The sequence below is a fragment of the Falco cherrug genome, chromosome 5 (genome assembly GCF_023634085.1).
Source record: "Falco cherrug isolate bFalChe1 chromosome 5, bFalChe1.pri, whole genome shotgun sequence".
Classification (NCBI taxonomy): domain Eukaryota; kingdom Metazoa; phylum Chordata; class Aves; order Falconiformes; family Falconidae; genus Falco; species Falco cherrug.
Window position 1 is genome coordinate 26,089,685 of NC_073701.1, and position 24,579 is coordinate 26,114,263.

General features: G+C 40.7%; 1 protein-coding gene across 5 annotated transcripts in view; it reads left to right on the forward strand.

Annotated features, from left to right (window-relative positions):
• Positions 1-24,579, forward strand: part of BICD1 (BICD cargo adaptor 1) — a 188,192-nt gene that overhangs the window by 113,959 nt on the left and 49,654 nt on the right. For all 5 annotated transcript variants that reach the window (XM_055712169.1, XM_055712165.1, XM_055712168.1 and 2 more), the window contains exons 3-4: positions 18,246-18,398; positions 21,924-22,361. In XM_055712169.1, coding sequence (XP_055568144.1) covers positions 18,246-18,398; positions 21,924-22,361 — 591 coding nt within the window. The remainder of the gene's footprint in view (positions 1-18,245; positions 18,399-21,923; positions 22,362-24,579) is intronic.

A 24,579-nucleotide genomic window follows, 5' to 3' on the forward strand; every position in this document is an offset into this window, starting at 1 on the left:
ATTCTAAGCAGGAAAAATTGCATCATTTGCTTTTGTTCTCCCATGAAAGCCCATATTAATGGAGACTGCCTTATATAAAGCAATCCCCTTTCACCTTTGAAAACAAGGAAGAGTTCCTGTCTGAAACAAGTACTGTGGCATTTCAGTGTTTCCAAAAAGCCTGACTGAGCTTTATCCGGAGCCTTGACTGTCCTTATCAGCACAATGCACAACCAGCACCAGTTCTGGTGTGATGAAATACATGGTACAGTCAGAAGGAGCTCCATCTCCGAGCCGTTTCCCAGGGCTGGGAGAAGAAGAGCCTTTGGTCTTTGCTCAGAGCCTGGCAGAGAGCTGGTGCTTGACCTCAAGGCTGCTGCAAGACAGCTGTGCCATGGGCTGGTGTATGCTTTGCAGTCAGCTGCTGTCTTACCTATCCCTTCCAGTCCCACATGTGCCAGAGGTGGGGGATCCTATTCAAAGCTCACCAGATTGACAGTGTTTTAAAGTTTCCTACTCGTACCCTTCCCCTGAATAGCTGGATTTGGATCACAGTTAAGATTTCTGTAGAAGAGAAAGGGCTGATGCTAGAGCTTGTGGCATGGGATATCTCTTATCGCAGTCTGTCGCACCTAAGTAAAATGTGTGACGGTAGTTCTGCTGTAGGAGAAAAATAAGGTTTAGGTGTGATTAGTCGAGCTCTGACTAACCTTGACTTACTACCATTCTTTTCAAGCAAACATTTAGGGTCTTGTCAAACACAAAAGAAAGAAAAGACTTCCCCCCCACACACACTTCTGCAGGTATTAGCTGATCAGTGTTAAAATCCTCATGCTAACATGTTACATTGGTAACACCTGATGAGGCTGAACTCAGCCATGTAACATGCAAGGGTATTATGACCGACTTTCTCCATTGTATGCTTTTAATATGGGCTACATAACACGCGCTAGCTAATATATGTTAAAATATGCATTTTCACCTAGGGGGGTCTGCACTGTGGAGACAAAAATTTGTGTCCACAGTGGTTCCCCAGCCTCTCCATCTGCCAAGATGAGAGCCAAGAATATCACAACTATTTTACTGACAGCTGGGCTTTCTTTTTCAAAATGAGTTGGCTTGGTTTTGTTGATTTGGTTTTGTTTTTCTTAACTAAGTTTTTCCCATGAATATGAGGATATGGTCTTAAAATGAAGGGGGAACATTGGAGAAAATTTTGATTAAAAAAATAATACTTTGATTCCCAGAAGTTATCCTCAGGTTCATAAAGCTTCAGGAGAAAACATTATTAGAGACCAGCCTGCTGTCTTGAGGACAGAGGGACAGAGTGGCCTAGGCTGCTGCTGTTCACTTCTGTTTATGATTTTTGTCCTTGAGGTATGATACTTTCTTCTTTTTTAGCAAATAAATAAGTGCAGCTTAAAACATCTGTCATCACTGGGGTACTAACGCACTTTGTAGATGAAATCTGGCAAAGAGCAGCCTGTAAGATTAGCAGTCTTATTTTCTTACCACTTTGAATTTAGCTGTTACACATTGGTTGTCTTTCATTAACCCCTGTTTAACCCAAATGACAGATATTTGAGAGAAATTAGTATTTGTTGCAAATTCAGTATCCTCATACCTCTTGTTGAAGAAACAGGGAATAAGAAGTAAGGGTTGGAGGGGCAGAAGAAAAAAACATCCTCATAATCTTCAAGAGGGAAAAAAAGGACAACAAATGGTAGAGGAGAGAAAAAATGTAATTGTTGGTAGTGCTAGGCAGGGTGTGATGTTTTTATGGCTGAGTTTAGGACAAGTCAGGACAGGAAAAGCTTTCAGTACGGTGTTTACATTTGAGTAAAATGGTTGGAAAAGATTCAGTGGGTGCTCTCTGGGTCACCCAAACACTTCCCCAAGGGAATGAGAAGAAGGAAAATAAAATTCTATTCGGTACAAGAATGTTTAGTTTTGCTTGAAATCTGTCTCCTTTGTTAGGAAACTGGAATGCCTGCCCTTACGTATGTAGTTTACTGAGTAAAGCAGTTATAAAACTGCAGCTCAGTCAGGGTCAAACAGTGGCCTGTCAGAACAGTGCTAAAGCAACTTCAGTCCCTTAATAAGACTGACTGAGAAAAATCTTTAGACTTTATGCTACATTTATTTGTGAAAGCAAGCAAAAAAAGGCCCTATTAGAAGAAGCAGTTTTGACACCGTAGTGTGCTAGGGTAATAACCAAGAGTACATCTGAATTCTGTGTAGATGCTCCTGTAATTCAACTAACATGATCTCTGAGGGGCTCAGAAGTGTGGGGGAAAAACATTTAGGATTCAGAGAATGTAGTCTCACTCATCCTTTTGTTGCTATGTGAGAGCTGTCTCCAAAAGCTTCCCCTTTAGTGATGATAACTGGAAATGTCCACAGGGAAAGCAATAGTTCCTAGTTTCTCAGGACCAAGGCCAGAAATCGATTTTTAACTTAAACTTGAGGCTTTGAATTGCACATAGAAAGAAATCCTACTTTATGGAAACCCAGGGATTTTGACTTAGTATCTCTAATACTATTAATGTTTCTGACTTGTAATAGGAATGTTCTTTTCCTAAAGCAGCTCAGCTTTCTTCCCTGTGCTTGCTGCAGCTACACCGCTCCCACAGCAGACACCAAACTGCTGCAGAGTAATGCCTGCCACACTCTGGAACATGAAAATGGGTGGCACTTTAATTTCATACATTGGGATCACATACTAGGGCAGTTTGGCCACTTGACCATAAGAAGGCTCCATTTTGGCCACTTGACCGTAAGAAGGCTCCATCAATTGAGGATGGGGCATAGGACAGATGCACGTGCCTGCAAGGCTATTTTTTTTTTTTTTTTGCTTGTGGTTTCAGTCTCTCACAAGAGCTACTTGTGCTCTGTACAAACTGAAGAAAAATTACTTGTGCCACAGAAATTTCCATGTGATCAAAGGTAGAGGCTATTAAATAAGCGTGCAGTCTCTAACAGGGGTAATGCCTTGCCAAAATTTGTGATTACACCAGAAGTTCTGTTTGGGGGATTTTTCTCATTCTGTCCTTGTATTTGGCAATGTTGTGCATTACAGTGCACAGAGAGCACGGTACAGGTGTGTAGGTGTGATGCTTATCCCATGTCCCGCATTTGTGTTTGTGTGTAGGCACACAAGATCAGGAAGTTGATTCTCTGGTTGAGATGCTGGGTAAACTCAACCTCAGCATAATAATTAAGAGCCCAAGAAATTGTTAGCAGCCTGGGTAGTCTCCCCTGTAGAAACTTGTAGCAATATTTCAGTGATGAAAAACCTGGGAATAGTCCATGACTCTGTAGGTATGACGTGGAATATATTGATCAATTAATGAGGAGGACTTCATAAATCTCATCTTATTCCAGTTGCTTGTCTGAATTCTGACCTAGTTCAAGCGTGATGTTGTTTTTCCTCCCTGAGGATGGCTGTCATTTTACTAGATTGATTATTCTGCTGCACTTTTTTTGCAGTGTACAGCTGAATTCAGTTGTGCTGTATCAAAACTGAATTCAGTTGTGCTGTATCAAGCCATTGGGCATACAACAGAGTAAGAACTGAAAAACTTGCATTTAAATAGTTATTTGCCAAAACTGGTATTTGATTTCATTAGTAATAGTTACATCAAGATCTTGGTTGATTATTTTAAAAACTCAGAGGAAATTTAAGAACACTGTAATAAATTTGAAGCCATCCTCTAATGTTTTCTTATATTTTATATTAAAAATCAGTCAGAAAAAACCCAAAGGGGGCATAAGCTATCAATCAGCAGTGGCCTGCTGGGAGGTTAGAAAGCAGAGGGAGCAATTAAGCCTTTGGACTGCAATCCTTCACTGCCATGGAAGTTTCTTATCAGTATCTGGAGATTTACAGTCCAGCATTCCAACGAGTGTGTGCCCTTGTGCCTCGGGGGCTATCGCTGCAGAGAGCAAGATGGGGAGGCTGTAACGCTGCCTGCATCTGCCCCGGGCAACCACGGCTGCCAGGGCCAGGCATGGTGGCCAGTCTGGCACCCCAGCTGCCACTGGCAGGCTTGAAGTCTTGAGCGAAGGATGAGTTTGGAATTTGGAAACAGTGATAGTGAGCTAGATAAAGCTTTGGTGAACGTGTCTGTCATGTTAAAGAGGGGGGGACTTTACTTGAACCCTTTGTATTGGCTCAGCCTGTCCGTTTCCCAGGAAAGACAAGACCCTTGATTAGAAGTCCTTTCATTCATCAAATTTAACGGCTTTAGAGGATGGGTCAGCTTGACCTAAACTTTGTGCACAGAAATGTTTAACTTATAGTTAAACACTAAACTAGAGTTTGATAATTTTGTAGTTTGGACAACAATTCCCCCTTTTCTGACTTATTTCAGTCTAAACCCAGTTCGTTTTCTTTACCTTTAGGTGGACCTTGAGTGACTGAAGTCATACATATTTTTGTTACTGGTTGGTATTGCATACCCAGTGAGGTGTGGTAGTACCTTGGAGGCAGGCAGCTTTGGGATGGAGCATTAGTATTACAATGAGATTATCTCATCCAAGGGAAGCAATTTTGCCAAAATTGTTGGCCCAGCAGCAGGCATCTTCTCATCTTATCAGCTGTGTGGTACCATCAAGTTCCCAATCCTGCAGGGAGTACAACAGAGCCTGGCCAGGGTGTCTTTGCTCCACCCTCCATTACTCCTATCAGTATGTGCTAAGATGGCAAGGGTGTGTCATGCTTAAGGAGCTGTGGTAAAGAAGGTTTCATGCATGTCAACCATCCTGGAAGCGATAACTGTAATTTACCCTAAAAATGTGTCCTGGTTTCAGCTGGGTTAGAGTTAATTTTCTTCTTAGTAGCTGGTGCAGTGCTGTGTTTTGGGTTTGGTGTGAGGACAATGTTGATAACGCACTGATGGCTTTAGTTGTTGCTGGGTGATGTTTGTACTAAGTCAAGGAGGGGCTGGAGGGCAGGGGAAACTGGGAGGGGACACAGCCAGGACGGCTGACCTGAACTAGCCAAGGGGATATTCCATTCCGTATGACGTCATACTCAGCACATAAACTGGGGGAAGAAGAAGGAGGGGGAGACATTCAGCATTATGGTGTTTGTCTTCCCAAGTAACCATTATGCGTGATGAACCCCTGCTTTTCTGGCGATGGCTGAACACATGCCTGCCCATGGGAAGTCGTGAATTAACTCCTTGCTTTGGTTTGCTTGCATGCACAGCTTTTGCTTTACCTATTAAACTGTCTTTACCTCAACCCACAAGTTTTCTCACTTTCACTTTTCCAATTCTCTCTCCCCTCCCACTGTGGGGGCAGTGAGTGAGTGGCCATGTGGGGCTTGGTTGCCGGCTGGGGTTAAACCACCACAAAAAGCTTTCTGTAATACTATGCTTCCGTTAGGTCCCAGTTTTCTCTAATTGCCCCCAAAGTAATTTTCCCTCAATGTCTTTGAAATAAAATGTTTTCCCCTCTACTTCTCACATGGGCATGTTTTTCTAGATTTCCATAAATCTAGACAAAGGCAGTTCTTAGTTTATCACATTCCTTGAGCCCAGCTTCTGCAAGGACAAAGAAACTGCTTCCCTCTCTTGCTGAGCTGGGGACTTTGCAGCCCAGCTCCAAGAGCTGCCGTGTATGTCCCTTTTGCTCATGTGTGCTCTGTGTGCTCTAACAATCACTGCAGTCCCTCAGTATTTGCTGTAACATGCTGTCATCCTCATGCCACAATGTGTTTGTAGAAAATAATCAATACTTTAATGAATATTATCTTTAGGTCACCAAAGGGCTGGTTTAAGTTCTTTGTGCGTGTTCCCAGTTTAGTTCTTTTAACCATATCTTACTAATAAGTCAGTAATCCATTTCAGCACAAGGCTCCTGTTATCAGACCCAACACACATCATTATCTGGATGCAAGTCCAGTGGAAACAAATGGGGTGAAAGGAAAACAGCAGTGGGTTTAAAAGGGAGTGCAACAGAACAGAAAAAAAGAGATGTAAACATAATTTTAATATCCAAATTTGAGCAATCCCATAACTTTACTGATATTTTACTCCCTGAGTAAATATGGCATTTTGTGACATTTTTCCTGTTCTGATGCATTGCAGGCAGTGAATAATATTCAGTGCTTATTCAATTTCAAAAAGAATAATTCAATTCTAAGGCTGTGCTGCTATGAGCAACATGCTTGAATAATCTCTGTGAGTTACAGTGTTAATAGTCAGCCCTTGCACTGTGTTCTTATGGTATGTATGACATTTGTATTTCTGTCCTGTGTGCCAGGCAGTAAGAATCTTGTTTGCTCAGCCTTTTAAGGACAAGATAGAAAACTGTCAATGTAAAAATTACTACGGTTGACTGTAATATATATATGTAAAGGTTAATCTGTGAAATTTGCAGTCTGTATTAAAATAAACAAAGGGCAGATTATAAAAGCCAAAATCAAGTTTCAAACCAATTTATACAGAACAGTCAAGAGTACTACAATGTTAGACACTTGCTGAAGACAAGTATTTTATTGTTCATATTAATAAATTCAAGGAACCTTTAGTGCAGTTTACTTTATCCAAATCTTCTACATAGGCATTTGTATTCATGAATCACCATGTCCACTGTAATGAATAAAAATTACATGTAAAATTCAGTTCTAAAGGATGTAGTTTACAGACAGATGAGGTACTTATTCTCAGCTATATTTGCCACCTAAGTCACTCAAATATTTTACCTAAAATAAAAATGCTAAGTCTTTGAGGAAAAAAAAAATTAGTCATCAAGCCATTTTAATCCTTTCAATATTAATCAACTCCTGTTTCTGAATCGGTATTTCTGGGCATGCCACAAGAAGAATAAGTGTGTGGGGGTTGGGGGGTGTGGGGTGTGGGTGTGCAGCACACAAGGTCAAATAAGCTGCAGAACGCTGTGCTTCTTTTTGCAGCAGATGGGTAATGTTACATGGATTTTAATTATTGAAATTACTCCTGACTTTGAGGAAATACTTCCCCTCAATAATGACAGGATTGACCACATGGTAACGTTTGAGTTTTGTGGCACAGATGTGTTTATTTAAATGTGCCACGTCTTTGTCCTTCAAGAAGAGAAGGAGAATTACTGAAGTTTAGCTTTCTTGCTCCTCCTTTTGTAGCAACCTTTTACACTGTATTGATGTTTTTCAAGGGGAACTGGAACTAGTCTGTTGCTATTGGGAGGGCAGTGGGTGCAGATTCACAAAGAGCTTTTAAAACACCTCTGCAACTGTTCTAATCTGCAAGAATAATTTTGTTGAGGGAAGCTCTGTTATGAGCATGGGCTTACAAAGCTCCCTTGATGCTGAGCTCTTGCAGCTCCTCTACAGCACAATAGAGGATGCAGCAGCAGCAGAGGACTACTTGAAATAGATTTGTACCTTTGTATCCTTTAGCTATGTACTTACACTACTTTTTAAAAAGTATTAATGGTTTCTTATTTGCTTCTTTCAATGTATTTCTCCTCTCCCAATCCACTGTGAGGAATCAGGTACAAGAACGAATACAGAGTGTTAATTGGGGTCTCCTATTCTTTTTTTCCCCCAATATCTAGTTACCGTTGTCGTCATTGCCCATCTCGGTGACTTTCTGCTGTATGACATGCAGGGACGTTTAACAACTTTACTTTGTGGCAGGAACTACATTTCTCATATGCTCTTCTGTTTGTAGAGGAGAGGTGGCTGAAGATGGGTACAGTGGGTAAATGGAAGACTCCCACAGAGAACAACAGATGCTTTTATTTTCCTTTTTTTTGTGGGTAGGAGAAGAAATACTGTTTTCTTCCTGCAGTGTGAAATTCAGATTAGACATTCAGAAGAGATTGCTGGCAAAGGTAAAAGCGAAGTCAGGAACCATGTTTCTGGGAAGGGTGGTGGGTTCTGTCATTGAAAGTATTTAAGAGATGCTACAGATACTGGGAATGACAGTTGTAGTTGCTCCTATCCTGGGAAAGATGAATGGACTAGATGCTGTCCGAGGTCCCCTTTGAGATCCATTTTCCTATGATTTTTATGATCTTTTGTGAGCTGAGGATCAGGATTAATCACATGTCTGATTAATTTGAACTCAGCCCCCTACTAATTTAGCCGTGCTGTCCCAGGGACCAGATTTATTAGTACTGCTGCCCAGCCCTGGGTCTGTGCATCAACACACTCTGCTTCCTGAGCCCTGACAGTGATGCAGCACAGCAGGAGAAGTGTCTAGCTAGTATTTATAAAACCAAAGATTGGCTTGGCATGCAAACTGCAAAAAGCAGAGCTTGGATAGTATTGTAATGCAGTGCAGGTTGGGGAGGCTGAGCTGAGAGCCCTGGCCCGGCACGTGCATCCCTCGACAGTGTGGCTTGATTACTGGTGTAAGGAGTGTAAGGAAGGTAGGATTGAGCTAGCAGCCAGCTGTAATTAAAATAGCTCCCAGTCCTAAGGAAGGGAGGCAGTTGCCATGGGAAATGGAAAACTTACAAGGAGCTAGCTCTGTGCCTGAAACGTGGGAGAATGGGGTCACTGCCTGGCACACTCAGAGGTGGGTTACCACAGGGACCTCTGAAACTATCCTGACAGCAAAAATTAGAGTAAGACAGCAGAAAGCAATGCAAAAGCAAGCAGTCAGTAAACAGGGACATATTTTCCCACGCCAACCAAACACAATGGGTCTTAAAATAGTCATACTCACCCCCCCCCCCCTTATTTAGGTGTTTTTGTGTCTCTTTCCTTCTTTCCATCCTCAGGATTTTTTACTGCTCCCTGCTCCTTAACACTTCAGTACATACAATGAAATCCTAGTCCTACTGGAGGCTACATATAAACTTCACAGTTTACTTTGGTGGGGCTGAGTTTCCACATCTGGAACATGGAATAGATCATCAGTTGCTGCTGAGCAGCAAGCATATCCAAACTAGAAATGGCGTGTTTTCCAATTCCGTGCCTCCTGCTAATGCCAGTGTCTGTGTGTCCACCCTGTCAGCAGTGTCAGGGAGTAAATACGATTAAAACTAACTGTTTGTTTGTTTTCTGGGGTGCCTTGCTGCCCTGATCTGGCTGGTGATGTGAAAGGCAGCACTGGCCCAAGGGAGGTTCAGGACATGGGAACAGCAGCTGTGGGACTGCTGAGCTTAAACCGATCACAGCCCCACACCCTGCTAGCACAACTTCTCTGTTGTGGGTTAGCTGGTGCCCCTGGGGTCTGGAAGGAAATTTGGCACTTTGCACCTGACAGATGGCCTCTCAAAGAGATGTGTGTAACTGGCAGATGCCTCTCCCAAATGATCAGTTAGGCTTTCAAACCAGCTCTTAGTTTCTTGATGAGCTTGAAAAGGCCTGTGTGGCTCCTCCATCAAAAAGCCTGCCTTAAGGCATTGTCACACTGCCTTGGCTTCTTAAATTGTGGGTAGAAAGCAACAACCTTCATAACAAAGGTTGTAATTGAGGAGGAAAGAAATTTCTGTTCAGTCCAAAATGCCCCAGGATGCCCCCCTCTTTTTTTTTTTTTTTTTCCCTAAGATAATTTGACAAGAGCGATTTGGGTTTGGTGTCTTTACAATAGCACCCGGTCAGCCGTGGGATAATCGGTGGTGTAGAATGGGCAACAGCCCTGCTCCAGAGAGTGCGATCTCCGGTGTTTCTTACTCAGGCACTATTCAGTGCAGCAGGAATAGTGAGGATACTGCGACGTAATTCAGCTAAAGTGTGACATTAGGAGGCAGTGCCCTGTCCACCCTGGCTGCACGCTCCCACCCTGTGCTTTTCACTGCGACCAGAGCGCAGGGCTCCCCGGGGAGAGCATCCTGCTCTGCAGCAATGGGGCTGGGCAGGTGGCAGCAGTGACAAGGCATGGAGGAGGCTGAAGGCTCTGGAGCGCAAGCCTTGTGAGGAGCAGCTGAGGGAACCGGGGTTGCTTAGCCTGAAGAAAAGGAGGCTGAGGGGAGACCTTATCACTTTCTATAACTGTTACCAAAAGATCTGTCAAATGAACTTTCTAAGGCTTGTTTTAAATTTAGAAAGCAGGCATTCTTTATTACGGTGCCAGGAGCACTGGGGATATCTCCACCTAAGGTGCTCACCCTGTCTTTGAATCCACGCCCTTTGTATTCTGCATACTCATACATATGCATTACATTTCCCTGAAATCTCACACATATTTGATTATTTCCTGGAATTCATTTGCATTAGTCCCTTCTTTTGCATATACGTGGTTTCATCTTATTTGAGTTGGAGGGCTGCTTTTGCAACTACTGAGATGTTGATTTCTAAATACTTCATGACCTGGCCACCTTAGTCCTTTTACAATGTTTTCCTGTCAGACTTGCTATGTCTCCATGAGATTCAGTCAGATCTTTTCTTTTGTGCTAGATGTTCCTTTCAAGTTAGATCATAAATCTTATCTATACAAGATCTTCTTGATTACAATCTAATAATTATACTAAGGTTATACATTAAACTTCTGGCATCACAACTACTTAAAAGGAGTTTGTAGTGAGGTGGATATTGGTCTCTTCTCCCAGGTAACAAGCAATAGGAAAAGAGGAAATGATCCCATGTTGCACCAAGGGAGGTTTAGATTGGATATTAGGAAAAATTTCTTCGCTGAAAGGGCGATCAAGCGTTGGAACAGGCTGCCCAGGGAAGTGGCTGAGTCTTCATCCCTGGAGGTGTCTAAAAGACATGTAGATATGGTGCTTTGGGACATGGTTTAGTGGTGGACTTGGCAGTGTTAGGTTTATGGTTGGACTCTATGATCTTAAGGGTATTTTCCAACCTAAATGATTCTACAATTCTGTAAGTGGGAGTGGGACTGGCCTTTGGCCTATGGCTGGCTCCTAGGTGGACTTGTTTTTGTCCATTGGTACCTGGAGAAATTTGAAACCCAGTATAGGCATGAATGGGCTGTGGGAAGACTCCATGGAGAGTGCTGCATTTGTAAGATGTCATTACCAGCCTGCTCCAAGGCATAGATGTGTCATCATCTCTCTTCTACCCAGCCAGTGTGGTATTTAGAAATAAATTCTTCCACTTAGAAAATTTTAATGCCACTAGAGCTGCAGGAGAGAGTTGAGTAGCAGAGTTTTACGTTTAAACAAAATGACCACCACAATGTCCTTCTTATGGCAAAACATTTTCCAGCCAATTGATATTTTTCTATTTGCAGTGATCATATGTTAATGTATGGCGTCATTCTGCAGATACTGAGAAAGATCGTAACTGAACTGTGCTATAACCCTGGAGTCTCAATTTCCTATCATGCTATTTTAATACAGTTTAGTTTGGTAAAGTTTTCCTTCCTTTGATGGGATTAGTTAGGAGTATTATAGCAGTGTTTGTTGCAGGGTGCTGGTATTAATTATAATTTAAATATTAATATATACAACACATTAATACTAATTAATTAATTGCTATAAATGCAGCCAAATCAAACCATTATTTTTCAGATGAATATGTATGATTCGAGATTTGTAGTTTATTTCATTTTATGAAGTCATTATAATATCATGTGACCAGATATTCAGCAGTTAAATTAAATACTTAAACCACCAGAACATTCCTTAATTCAGTCTTTTTATATATGAAAGTCAATAAAATAGATACTTCATAAGGATTTATATGTAGCAGGATTTACAATGTTAAATATTATGGGTTTAAAACTCTGTGATAACTACATAAATGGGGCATTTAATTGCCCTTGATAGAAATTCACCTTACTCCTTTAGAGTTAGCGATTCCAATTAAATGTGTTGAGCATTTCAGAGGATTAAATTATTAGATGTATTGTAAATGCTTTAATTAAAAGCCGTTGCTGGTGAAGAAACTTGAAACATACATTATCTTGATCTGGCTTCTATTCAATATGCTATAGCTAACAAATATATGGCTTTTTTTGTCCTTGGCTTTCATAGTGCTGTCATTTTGTGAGTAAATCCATGGAAGGGAAAGATTATAGTTGCTTATGCTGTTCTACAGATGTATTTGTAAAAATATCTTGTGCACAATAGCACGTCTGCTTTTTTTTCTGGTTTTGAGACAGTGAATGATATATCAAAAGCTAAAGAATGTCAGAATCGTACATAATTTCAAAAGTCAGTAGTTTCTGGGTTTAGATAATAGAAGCTGTATTCATGCTCTGAAGGTAGTATGCCAATACGGCTGCTTAGATCAGATACAATACCATGAACTCTAATAATGCTACTGAATGATGCATTTTGATGGATGAGATCAGATAAATTCAGATTAAAAAGGAGGATGCAGACCTCTAACAATGAGGAAAGAGAGTATTTGACTATTTATTTTGGGATATAGAGGTATCTGTGTATTGAAAGGCAAGCAAAAATGGTTCTGCAAGACATGCTCCATCCCTGCTCAGCTAGGCATTTACATCTATGAATCAGGATGATCGGGCTGCAAATTCTGCTAAAGGGTCAGAAGAGGTCACACTAGGTCATCCACAAAATCCCATTATGGTTTTAAATATATCTGGAAGCATGGAAAATGTCATTCTTTCACTTCAAGGCGAGTATTCCTGCATATGAGAAAGGGAAACTTTAAGGTTAGCCTAGAGGACCTTCTTTGGAGACCTAAAACAAGTTGGTGGTAAATAAAAATAGTCCTTGCTCTTCTATTCTCCCTTTCGTCCTCTCTTCTCTCAACTTCCCTTATCCCTTCAGGATGAAAAATCAGGACCTGCCAGGGCAAGCTGGGTATCTCTGCAGACCACCTGATTCTCCCTGGCTGCCTCCTCCCTGATGTGACAAATCTCTTTCTGGGTCTTTAATTTGTACTATTTTCCTCTCTGGATTCTTCCATCAGTAGAAAGGAGAGGAGGGGTGGCTTTCCAGTGGTGTCCTGCTACATCGTGCCGGTGAGAAGAATTCTCTGTATGATGCAGAATGAGATTTTCCACTGTTTATGTGTACCCATAAATCACATTAGAGGCTTCTAAAGGGGAGATATAATTGGGCTTTAAAGTTTCTAAGGGTATATCTGTATATTCTAAAAGTAATGAATCAAAGGTACTTTGGGGTTGGGTTATTCTTTCCTCATTAATTTCTCATGGATTTATTTATATTTGCATGTTGCCAAGTAGATACAAACAATGCACTTAAAGAGAAGCAAAAATAATTTCCAAGTGGGGTTAATTTTGTGAAGGAATGATCCTGAAGGAAGTCCCAAACCTAATTTTGGCCAAAATTGTGCTGGTAGTGCTTCCTCATGTGAAGTTAGCATGTTTGTAATTAAATTTGAACCCCAGTTAAATTGTATTTTCTATGATATGCCTATTATTGTTCTTCGTAAAAAATACACCTTTTATTTTCCTCTGCAGAGTAAAGTAAACATGACGTACAAATTTACAGGGAGACTTGTCAACAAATACATGAGATCCTGGATGTTATTCTGAGCATAAACTTTCTATTACATTCAATTTACTGTTACTGCAAAACCTGTCATTGGATCAAATGGGATTTCATACTGCATCAACTATAATACAATGCCATTAAATTGGAAATATATAAATTTTCAATTGTTCTCTTACAAGTTATGAAAATTAGAAAGTTATGCACAACATCATGCTATGACTTGCATATTCCAACAGATAAGTACTGATTTAGAGTAGTTTGGTGTGTATAATTAATTTCTGATTATAAGGCTGCTTTACAGTGTGAAAAATAGTATGTGTCACTGCAGTAAGGACCTGAAATCTTTTCATGAAAATTCGTATGACAAAAACTGTAGGGAAAAAGCCCAAACACTAGTTCCCTAATTTTTGTTGGAATAAAACCCAGTAGACAAAAAACAGAAATAAAAATGTCCTTTATGCACTCCAAGATGGGGGAGGACCAAAATAGTTAATGGAGCTGCACTCACTTTAAAAAGAAGGCTTCAAAACACCACCAGTTTCCGAGAAGTTCCATTTATGGGTCCACAGTTCAGGAAATCAAAAGCCAGTAGAGCTCACTTCTTGCCTCAGAGATGAGAACACTCAGCTTAAGGTCACTACCCCTTGCCCAGTTTGCTTTCCTTCGGTATATTTGTAGGAGACAAAAATGTAACAGGTATCTTTCTTGGGCAACACTGGGGGTGTTCTGACATAAAAATGACCCTGGAGGAATCATATATTTCTTCATAGTTCTTTCTCATAATTTTCAACATTAGACATTTCCATTCTTTCATTTTAAAGTACCTTCTCACTTGCAATTATTTGATATCACACAATGCATTACAATGTATCAACACAATTAATACAGTGTGCTATGTATGTAGCATATGGACTACAGCATTTTAAAAGTCTATGCTGAATCAAAAATTAATAATATATTCATATATATTGCATTTAATTTTGGTAAGAAGTACAAAAGTTTATTATTTAATATTTGTATTCCAGTGATGCTCAGAGACCTGCCAGGATTGAAGTGATGGCTGTACTGCAGAGATGTGGTCCTTGCCCCTGTAAAATCTAGAGATGTCTTTCACCATTCATATATGGCAAGTCTGAAAAATATATCTAAGTACCAGTGAATAGGTGACCTGAACAGACTTGATCTCAGCCGATCCTTTGGTTTTTAAGTTCTCGTGGTCTGTTCCGTTATGTGTAGGTTCATTAGACGTGCTATGTGACTGACATCTTCCACAATTAGAGTTCATGTATAATGAGATGCAATGCTGAAGGACTTTGTTGTTTCCTATAGTTTCACAGAAAGGCTTTTTCCTTCTTCTTTGGCACCGAACCATTAAAACCATTGCACCATGTTCAGCTGGTGACAAGGGCTGAAAATAATTTACAGCCATTAAAGCATTGCTCGTGTATCATTAGCTCCACCTCTTGGATTAATTTGGTTTTTACAGATCCAGTAAGTTCATAGGGGGATCCTCTCTGGAAACGTAAGAAGTCCTGAGGCAGTGCCATAGTAAAATCGTCTGGCTTGATTGCTCTATCCTGGGGATTTAATGTTCACTGCTTGATAACCAGTAAAGTTTAATTACGAATTCTTTTACTAACAGTTTGGGTTACATTGGCCTCTAGTGGCTCGTATAGATAACTGCCCTGATGACAGACTCCTTTTGCCTTGTGCTTTTAAATCCTCTCATGCATTTTTCATGCAAGTCCAAGTCACCTCACAAGAGGACTGATGCAATGGCCAAATAAAAAGTTTGTATGTTACTGCCACTGTGTCAGTACAGCTAAGGTCTATCCTCTATAACTCTATATATTCTACTGAAGAAATACATATTTAAAATAGTTCAGAATAACAATAGAGAGTTGTGAGGAGTTACTGCATTTAATTAGATCATTTGGTGGAAACAACTAATATCCTTACTGACAATAACAAAGAATAAACTCAGCATGAATATTTTTAATAGGCTGAAGACTAGTTTGCTTCCACAAAATGCATAGAAATCTCCTATGAAGGACAACAGAACAGCCCTCCAGCAGGTCCTGTGGCTACTCACTCGTAAACCTTGATAACACCGGGCTTTTGCCCTGTAACGTGGAAGCCCTGCCTCTCGTAGGAAGCCGTGACAGCACCAGAGCGCTTTGCAGCTGGATGTTTGCCAGCACAATGCAGATGTTTGCAAACAGGAGGAGGGATCTGGGAGCACGGAGGATGATGCCGGGGTGTTTTCAGTGACCAAACACATGCTTTATGTTACTTTGAGAAGGTGATACTGTATTCTGTGATGTGCTGGGTTTGTTTTGCCCATGTGGCAGAGCAGTAGGATTGCTTCCAGCGGAGGCCTTGGCCCCGGTTGGGGGAAGCACGGCAGGCAGCCCTGCGGCAGGCCTGGCAGACGGGATGCTGCGGCTGGTGCATTTTCCCTTTTCATGTAGTTTCTTCCTTGACCAAATGCCATGAGTAATGACAAATAGAGGTAGCTCTGCAGAGAGCGTTTCTCTGTGTGTAAGAAGGGGAGGAGAGCTATATATGTTTCTGATTATACCTCCAGGATGATACAGGAGAAGGAGAAGTTGAGAATGGTGAAGGAATGTGGTTTCTCTCTTCTTAAGGAAATGGTGGTGCATTCAAGCAAGATGACAGCTCATGTTTTCTGCTGCTGTTTGCAATAACAGAAAAGACAAAGGAGTGCTCTGATCTTACAGAGTTAATTTTTGAGGCTTTTTCAAAGCAGCATGCCTTGTACTGTATCAGGGAAATAATATATCAGGATTCTGTAAAAATTTTTGCTCAGGTCCTCCATCTCTGGCCACCTTTTTTTGTTCCTTTTTATGCCTTTTTGGGAGAGGCCTTCCTTTCAATCTGCAGTGTTGAACAGCAGAGCCAGTTTGGGCCATGAGCTGACCCTTGGCAGCCGCCTGTCCTGCGTGGTGATGGTGGTGGTGGCGGTGGTGGTGGTGAGCTCACCCCAGCGAGGTGCAGGCTGAGCCGCTGGGAACGGCCGGCTGCTGCCATGGCAGGAGCCAAGCAGGCAGAGCTGCTCTGCACAGCCTCGTGCTCCCGGGGCTCCTGTCAGTGTTGGATGGATGTCAGCCAGTTGCTATTCATTCCCTGGGCCAATCATCTTCCAAACACCAGGAGAGTTGCAGAGCGGCTTAATTATACTTGACACAGCGGAGTCGTGTGTTTGGTGCTGTCCACACGCTGCCTCAGACTTGCACGTATACCCGCAGCCAGCCAGTGTAAATCACTGCCACAGCTGAGAACATGCTGGCAGAAACAAAATGTATAAAGGCAGCCCTGAGGTATCAAATGCCTTCACTTCATGAAATCATCTGCAGTACTAGTCTTACAGTTCACTCAGAGGTTTATTAGGCAGTGACGGATGCAGGAATATTTGCAGTTACTTTTATCTAGTGCTCTGTGACTCTTCTGCCACCGGGGATCTTTTCAGTTGCCTTCAGTTAAGAAATTTGGTGGTTTCTTCATTTCTTCTTAATTAGCTGTTAGGGGGAGGGTGATGGGTTTTATTTTTCTTGAAGAAAAAGGCTTCATTTTAAAAAGTGCTTTTGTAACTCTTGCATCAACGTTTTTTTCCACATGCTTTGCAATGTTATTTTCCAGGGGCTTATAATTGTTTATTTAACCTAGGTGCTAAGCAAAGTTCTTTTTACCCTCAAATCACAACACGGGGTTTTATCCTTTACATATCAGAAGGTGAATTGTACAGATTGATGTGTTTAGAGCTCCCTGACTACAGTTTCTGCTGTAATGATTTCTTAAACATTTGACTTTTTTTCAGGTAGGTGTGAGGCCAGTGGCTGCCCTCCCTCCACACTGGAATCTTTTACAGAAACCCTTCACTGCTGCTCAGGTGTGCTCTTTTTGACACCCCAGCAGCAAGGGGGCTCTGCCCCATCATTAAGGTTGCAGTAGTGCTTCTCTCCAGCACCTGCTGTGGCAATGCTCAGATTTCTCTGGCAGGCAAGGAGAAGATGTGACCCAATATGCCTGTTCCTATTAATCAGGAAAATGTGGGCTTCTCTTCAAAGCTGAGGGGGAGGGGGCTCCTACCCACCATGTCATTGTACTCTTCCAGCTGTGTGTTAACTCCATCTTCCCATAGCACAATTTACATCAGGGTTATGCCAGCAGAGTCCTCACAGAATAACCTGACCCTTGATGTCAAACTCATTCAGAGCTGGAATGTGATGGAAACAATTTTTGGTGAAACTGATCCCTCGCGAGCTCTCTCATAAGGCTGCCTGGGAGCTGTATTCACTAATGGGAAAAATAAAGTGGTGACCTTGTGTGTTCTCAGGACTCCTGGGTGTAATCCTGCTCAGCACAGCAATGCATTTGTCAGGTTTTTGAGGAGTGCCTTACAGCCATCTGCCTGGCAGGTCCCCCCCACCTACCTGTGTGCCTCCCTAATGCCTGCAGATACCAGCCTGTGAGTGCGTCTTGCTCAGTAACAGATGCCTTTACAGAACAGATGCTGTTACTCATTGCTTTTCTGTATAAAAGTGGAGAGCATCCTTCAGTGGAAAGCAGGTGGTAATTTTATTTAAATCAAGTTGTACCGTAGAACAATAAAATTAATGAGATGATAAAGCTTTGCCAGGTTTTCCAATTCAATAAGCATCTAATTTTGAAACTGTTTTAATCAAGCTTCCTTATCAGATGTTCTCATTTCTGCGTTGCCAACACACACCTGAAATTACTGCTTGGCCTCACTTTAAAAAAGGTGATGCTGTCTTGATTTTCACTGTTAAATCGTTTTTATTTGACAATTTTTTCTTTAGTCTTTTCTAAGGGCAGTGTTCATTAAAGTGGCTGTGCATGAATGGTAATGTACTTGCCTTTTCTTTCATCAGAATAACGAAATGGTGGAACTACAGAGGATACGAATGAAAGATGAAATCAGAGAATACAAATTTCGAGAGGCGAGACTTCTACAGGACTACACTGAGCTTGAAGAAGAAAACATTACTTTACAGAAACTGGTGTCCACACTGAAGCAGAATCAAGTAAGCAACGAAAGATTCAAGCCATTATGCTGAAAAATGACACCTTTTCCTCTAGTATCCCATAATGTGATCCCGCAGAGCACTTTGATAGAAGTTTCTTTGTACATTTTTTTTGGTTGTTTTTTTGCTGAATGCTTGCTCTGAAACAGTGTAATAACTTTTTTGATGTATGTGGAGGCTCTTACCACAGCTTTAGTGAAATCCTGGTGGAATATTTCACTGCAGAACTTTGTAAAAGCAGAGGAATCATTAAAATAGATAGAATAGCATCTTTTTGCTTCCTGCTTTTCCTGTCCTCGCTACCTGCAGACTCAACTCAGTGCCCAGTGGCAGAGTTCAGCCCTCTCTTTCCTCTTGGTTGGTTTCCTGCATGTCCTTTCCTCTTCTGAAGCAGAGAAAAGAGGAAATAATCTTCTCCCTGTTCTCCGGGTTTTTTTTCCTGCTCCTCAGGTTTTCGTGTACTGGTGCTACTCTCTTCTCAGCCATGCTAACCCACAAGTTTAGCAAGATTCAAAAATAGGTGATATCAGGTGTTCCTAGTTTTTCCTTTGTTTTCCTCATTACAGCAATTTGCAGCTGATGGCAAACCAACCCACAGCAATTCTCACTGCAGTGCAGAATGCACCCCAAGGAGCCCCCATAAACAAGAGGCCCTTTTCATCCAGATGTGAGAAGTCATGGAGTCTGTTCTCTCCCCTTAGAAAAAGCGCAGCTCCCTTTGCTGTGCGACACACATACCGCTGAGGAAGCAATCCAGAACACAGTTGTCCTTTAAATAGAACAAAAGAGATTTCTTTGCACGTCAGATGAGTTAACGTACCATGATCAATATTTAAGTATCTGAGTTGGATGATGTAACACTTTTTGCCTTTTAGACACTGTCCAGATCAGCGTATTGTTGCACTTCCAAACACCATTTCCTTAGCTGCCAGCAGATAGTAACAGCACTGCGTTGCAGCCCCTGCTTTACGTCCTAACCTACTGCCTGGTTCAGTTAGGGTTTCTATCAAATAGCCAGGACTGTCGCTGTTTCTAACGGCAGCCTGGTAACAAATCTGCCTTATTCCTGCAGGAATATGCAGTGCCATTTCAGCTATCTTTTACTATTTTAGGATTCTAGCACAAATGTAATTGAAACATTTAAAATGATGGAGCTGTGTGACAGGGAATATGCAGGTAATAGAAGCGGCTATGTTGTTTCCTTATTTGCAAAGATACCTAGACTTTCACACTCCTGAAATTGAATTTATAGTGGATCATCTTTGTATCCGTTATTTACCAAGCCAGCAAATTCCCCCTTTGAGGCACGGATTTTTTTCCTCACCAACCTCATAGGAGACATTTTCACACTATCAGTAAATTAAAGACCCTTTATGGACTGTCCTAGTTTCCTCCAGCAGAAAAATCTGTTTGCAAGTGTTTATATTTGTCATAATGTTTCATTCTTAGTGAAACCAAACAGCAGCAGTCTATGGAGAGGAAAAGCATTGCTATATTTTGAATGGCTTTAATAATCAGTCATTTTTCATCACATATCTATGCACTTAGGATTCCTAAAATAACTTTGATATACAAGATAAAATCTCAAGAGCATTTTATACTTTAATGCTCTAATTTTCAAAACTATATATTACAAGTCGTAGTTCTAAACTGTCACTGCCTGGGGTTTTTGGGGTTTTTTTTGCAACTTTTGTAATTAAGAATCTGTGTGATGGTAACCAGGTAGATAATATAGACCTTTGATTCTCATATGGATTTAAAATTGTAAAATGGTTGGGGGGTTTATTTTTTTTATTTTTCATGTCCTTAAGTTGCAAACATAGCTACTTGATTGGATTACATAATTTTTCAGATGGACCTGTCCCTCCAGTCAGAAAAGATACAAAGTTCCTAAAAGTAGATTTGAAAATCTCATGAATTTTCCTTTTCTACTTAAGAATTCCCAGTATGAATTTGGAACTTACTTTGTTTTTGATATGTTTCCATTTTATGGGTTTGAAGATTAGTGCTTTGGTTTTTAAGTTTGCCTTTCCAAAGGTTTGAGTATGAGACTTTTGACAGGTTGATAAATATTCTACTCCAATAGGAATGGTGGCTATTTCTATTTTCACAAGAACCTTATTATAGTTTATTTAAATATCTATACATATATAAAATAAAAAAATATTCTGGACAATGCCTTAAAATTGCAGATAGTGATGCATTTGAATTATAAAGGCCTCAGCTGCAAAAAGTATTTTTATGGAAGCATGAAAATTCAGTATTTCTTTTTCACTGAGCTATTGAATTATTTCACCTGATACATGACGAGGTATATGAGTAACATGATTAGAATTAAATTAAAAAAAATCAAAGGGTGATCATTTTTACTAGGAGAATTGGTCAAGCATGGTCATGAACATCAATTGCTGTGGGATTTTCCAGCAGTGAAAAGGAAGATGAGGAGGGCCAGCAAGGCAAAGCATTCTGCAGTGGGGATCTACTGCACCATCTAGATATTGCTGAGTAACTGGTTTTGAGCTAGATTGGGTTTTCCTAGGCTTTACTTCTTGTTGGGAACAATAGAGAGGACTGTGTAAACATGGCAGGTGTCTTTAAAGCAGAGAAGAAGCTAACGTTTTCCTCAGCCCACAGTGCCTGTAAATACTTTGATAAAACACTGCACCTCGGTCTGAGGCAGAGAGCCTGCCCTCTGAGAAGGAGCAAGTCCCTCCAAGCCTGGTGAGGCTGCACCAGGTCGCTGGGACACACTTCAGGGAGCGCTGTTGGAGCAACAAGTTGCCGTGTGCTCCAAAACAGCATAGGGATGTGTGTTCATCGTGCAGATCAAGGACTGTGTGGCTGAATGAGCTGTTTACTGCATTTTCTGGTAGTTTAAAAATCTCTTAACATGGAGCATCATAGAGTTTAAACTCATTGTATGAATAGTTTGCTGTTTAATTTTTAAAATTAAATGCTGCTTGGATAATGGAGAGCCTTGTGTGACAGAGAAGAGAGTTGAGGCTCTTCTATCATTTCTGTATGTTCCATCCGTATTTTTGAAAACTACTCAGAAACCGATCCTTGAGAATCTGTGCCTGAGTGACTTTACATCTGGCAAGAATTTGGATAGGAAGTCATCTTTAGAATACTTGCAATTAATAAATCAGACAATATTAACATAAGATCTGTACGTACCAACATTGCTTATGGCAATTCATAACAAATCTATGGTTACCAGGATATCTGCTACTAAACACCCCTCTTTCCATGAAATACATAAATACATTGTTTGTCCTTGTAAGTTACTCAGAAAAAGGTTCTGTATTTCTTGACTCTTACATGCTGAAAAAGTGAGCAATGGAGTATTTAACAGAGCAAGCTCCACTTGCATTTTCTTTGCAGTCAGTTCTTTGCAGCTGCAGGCAGTGCCTGGTATTTCAAACTGTAGTTTCTGTAACACCTATTTCAATAAGGCTGATAAATGGCAGGTTTTCATGACTCAAGTTTTAGTATTATGAATGTTCTTTGTCTTGTCTAATTCAGGTTGAATATGAAGGCTTAAAGCATGAGATTAAACGATTTGAGGAGGAGACAGTGTTGCTTAATAGTCAGCTAGAAGATGCCATCCGGCTGAAGGAGATTGCTGAGCATCAGCTGGAGGAAGCCCTGGAAACTTTAAAAAATGAAAGAGAGCAAAAGAACAATCTGAGGAAGGAACTCTCGCAGTATATCAACCTCAATGATAGTATGTATAATAACCATATTAATATATCAGTAGATGGATTGAAGTTTGCAGAGGATGGGGGTGAGCCCAATAATGACGACAAAATGAACGGACATATCCATGGGCCTCTTGTGAAACTCAACAGTGACTACCGAACTCCCACAGGTAGGAAAGGAGAATCTCTGCACCCCGTCTCTGACCTCTTCAGTGAGCTCAATATATCAGAAATACAGAAACTGAAGCAGCAACTCATGCAGGTAAGAGCTGAATTTGATGTCCTGAAGTGTCTAGATGTAGATCCTATGATCCAGTAGACCCTAGTGCCAGCTTTTGCAATGACTTCCCTCAGTGACGTTCTTGACCATGTATGTTCTGTTCTCAGACTTCTGCTTTCGTTTCTTCATATCCAGGTTTTGCTAGAAATATCCCTAGTAAACAGCATGTCTGCAAAAAGTCAGTGTGATCTGAGCAGATGTTTAGTGCAAAGAGGAGAAAAGGACCTAGTTGCTGTGGTTGCAGATGGTTAGATTCTTTTTTTTGCTGCTTTGATAATGGGAAATGTCCCTGAAATTGCAAGTAGAATAAAGTACTCTTCAGTTTGATCAAAATCTGGAAAAAAAACCAAAACCCTGTTAAAATACATACAGATTTGATCCTTCTGCCTTGCAAGTCGGAGGGAGTTTTTGCCGTTAAGTTTGAACAAGGTTTGGCATACCATCAAGAGAAAACAAAAGGAGAGGAGTGCTCCTCTTAATAACCGTGCACTGGGAGAGCATGTGGTGTGTGAGATGTCACAGAGTGCCCTTGTCCACACTGGCAGTCCTGGCGGATGCGCAGGCTGCAGGGGGTGCCTTGGGGACCGTACAGCGAGCGTTTGTTCTCTGTTCATCCAAGCCCAGCCCAGGCACAACCAGAATAGGAGTCTGGGATGCCAGCCAGATAAAAAGTCAAGCTGCCAGCCCCGATGCTGACATCATCTTAGAAGGGGTACAGTGCCACACAGAGAAAGGGTCCCGCTGCCCAAGCTGTTGAGCATCAGCTCTGCCACAAGAGCTTTGAAAGCTTTCGGCACCATCAATGAAACAGCCAGCATTTTCTAGCTGCAGGCTTCCAAAAAGTGCCTCTTCTAAAGAAAGTAAAGGTGAATCCTTTACTGCTTAAAACCTAAAAGGTGATTTGGAAGGTAAACTCAATTTTCAGTGCTTGCTAAAGTAAAATAAATCCCTGCATGGTCTGTCCTATATTTGCTGAAGAGTTAATTGTTTTATTTACTTCATTGCCAAGCTCACCATGGGAAGTTTTGATCTGAGCTGTGACATGGCAAACACTGATGACATCTAGTGCTTTGCACAAATAACTTTGATGTAAGACATACATAGTTTAAGTGGGAAAGCTTAACATTTAGAATTTTATTTCTGTGAAAAATTTGTCAGACTTCTCCAGTATTAAAATATGAATAGTGTGTGCATTTTGTGCATATATGCATATGTGCATAAAATTATGCATGTCTATGTACATATAAATTTATGTATATAATACATGCACATATATAGTGTAGCTTTTGGTTTCATTCAGAAATGCAATGTTACAAATTTAAAAAACACAGCTTCAGAAGAAATGCTTTGAAATGTTCACATTTTAAAATACAGCATAAGAATTTTCAATCATATTTACAATGAAGTTTATGCAATATAAATTTGGAGTGAAAGTTGCTTGGAAATAATCAAATATTGTTTTTTTCTTGATTTTATTAGATTAAATATTGAACTTGATGAATCAGCAAACTTCTACTTGAAAGTACTGCAACTGTTCTTATCATCTCTGACTTGAAAACTTACTTATTTTATACCTCTTAAACAAAGAGGCAGCTTTCTGACAGTCACCAACTGTAAACTTAGGACCATACACAATAAATATAACCATTTCTCAGTCTCAGTGCTGGGCCCCAGCACCCTCATGCCAATAGTTGATAACATTGCTTGGCATTCTAATCCTGTTACAAGGTTTATGCCTTAAAAAGAAAGACTGGACCTAGCTGGAAACCTGATTTCTTTAGATACTGAAAAGGCTCACTGCAAAACACTGATGTACGTTTTTTTATAAAGTGGTCATCTTCTCTGTTGATTTGCCTCTGCTCACCTTGGGTCACACAAATTAAATGTGAAAATTCCTCTGAAAATTTTTCTCATTGTAGATGGGAGATTTAATCAGGTTAAACTGACAAAAGCTAATTCTTCAGTAAAATTGGATTTTTTTTTCTCCTTTTCGTATCTTTGCCATGTGGTGTTCATTCAGCCATATCTCAACATTTGGTATGTGTTAGAATCATAGAATTAGAATCATTTAAGTTGGAAAAGACCTTTAAGATGATCAAGTCCAACTGTTAACCCAGGACTGCCAAGTCCATCACTAAACCGTGTCCCTAAGCACTGCATCTATGTGTTTTTTAAACACCTCCAGGGATTGTGATTCCGC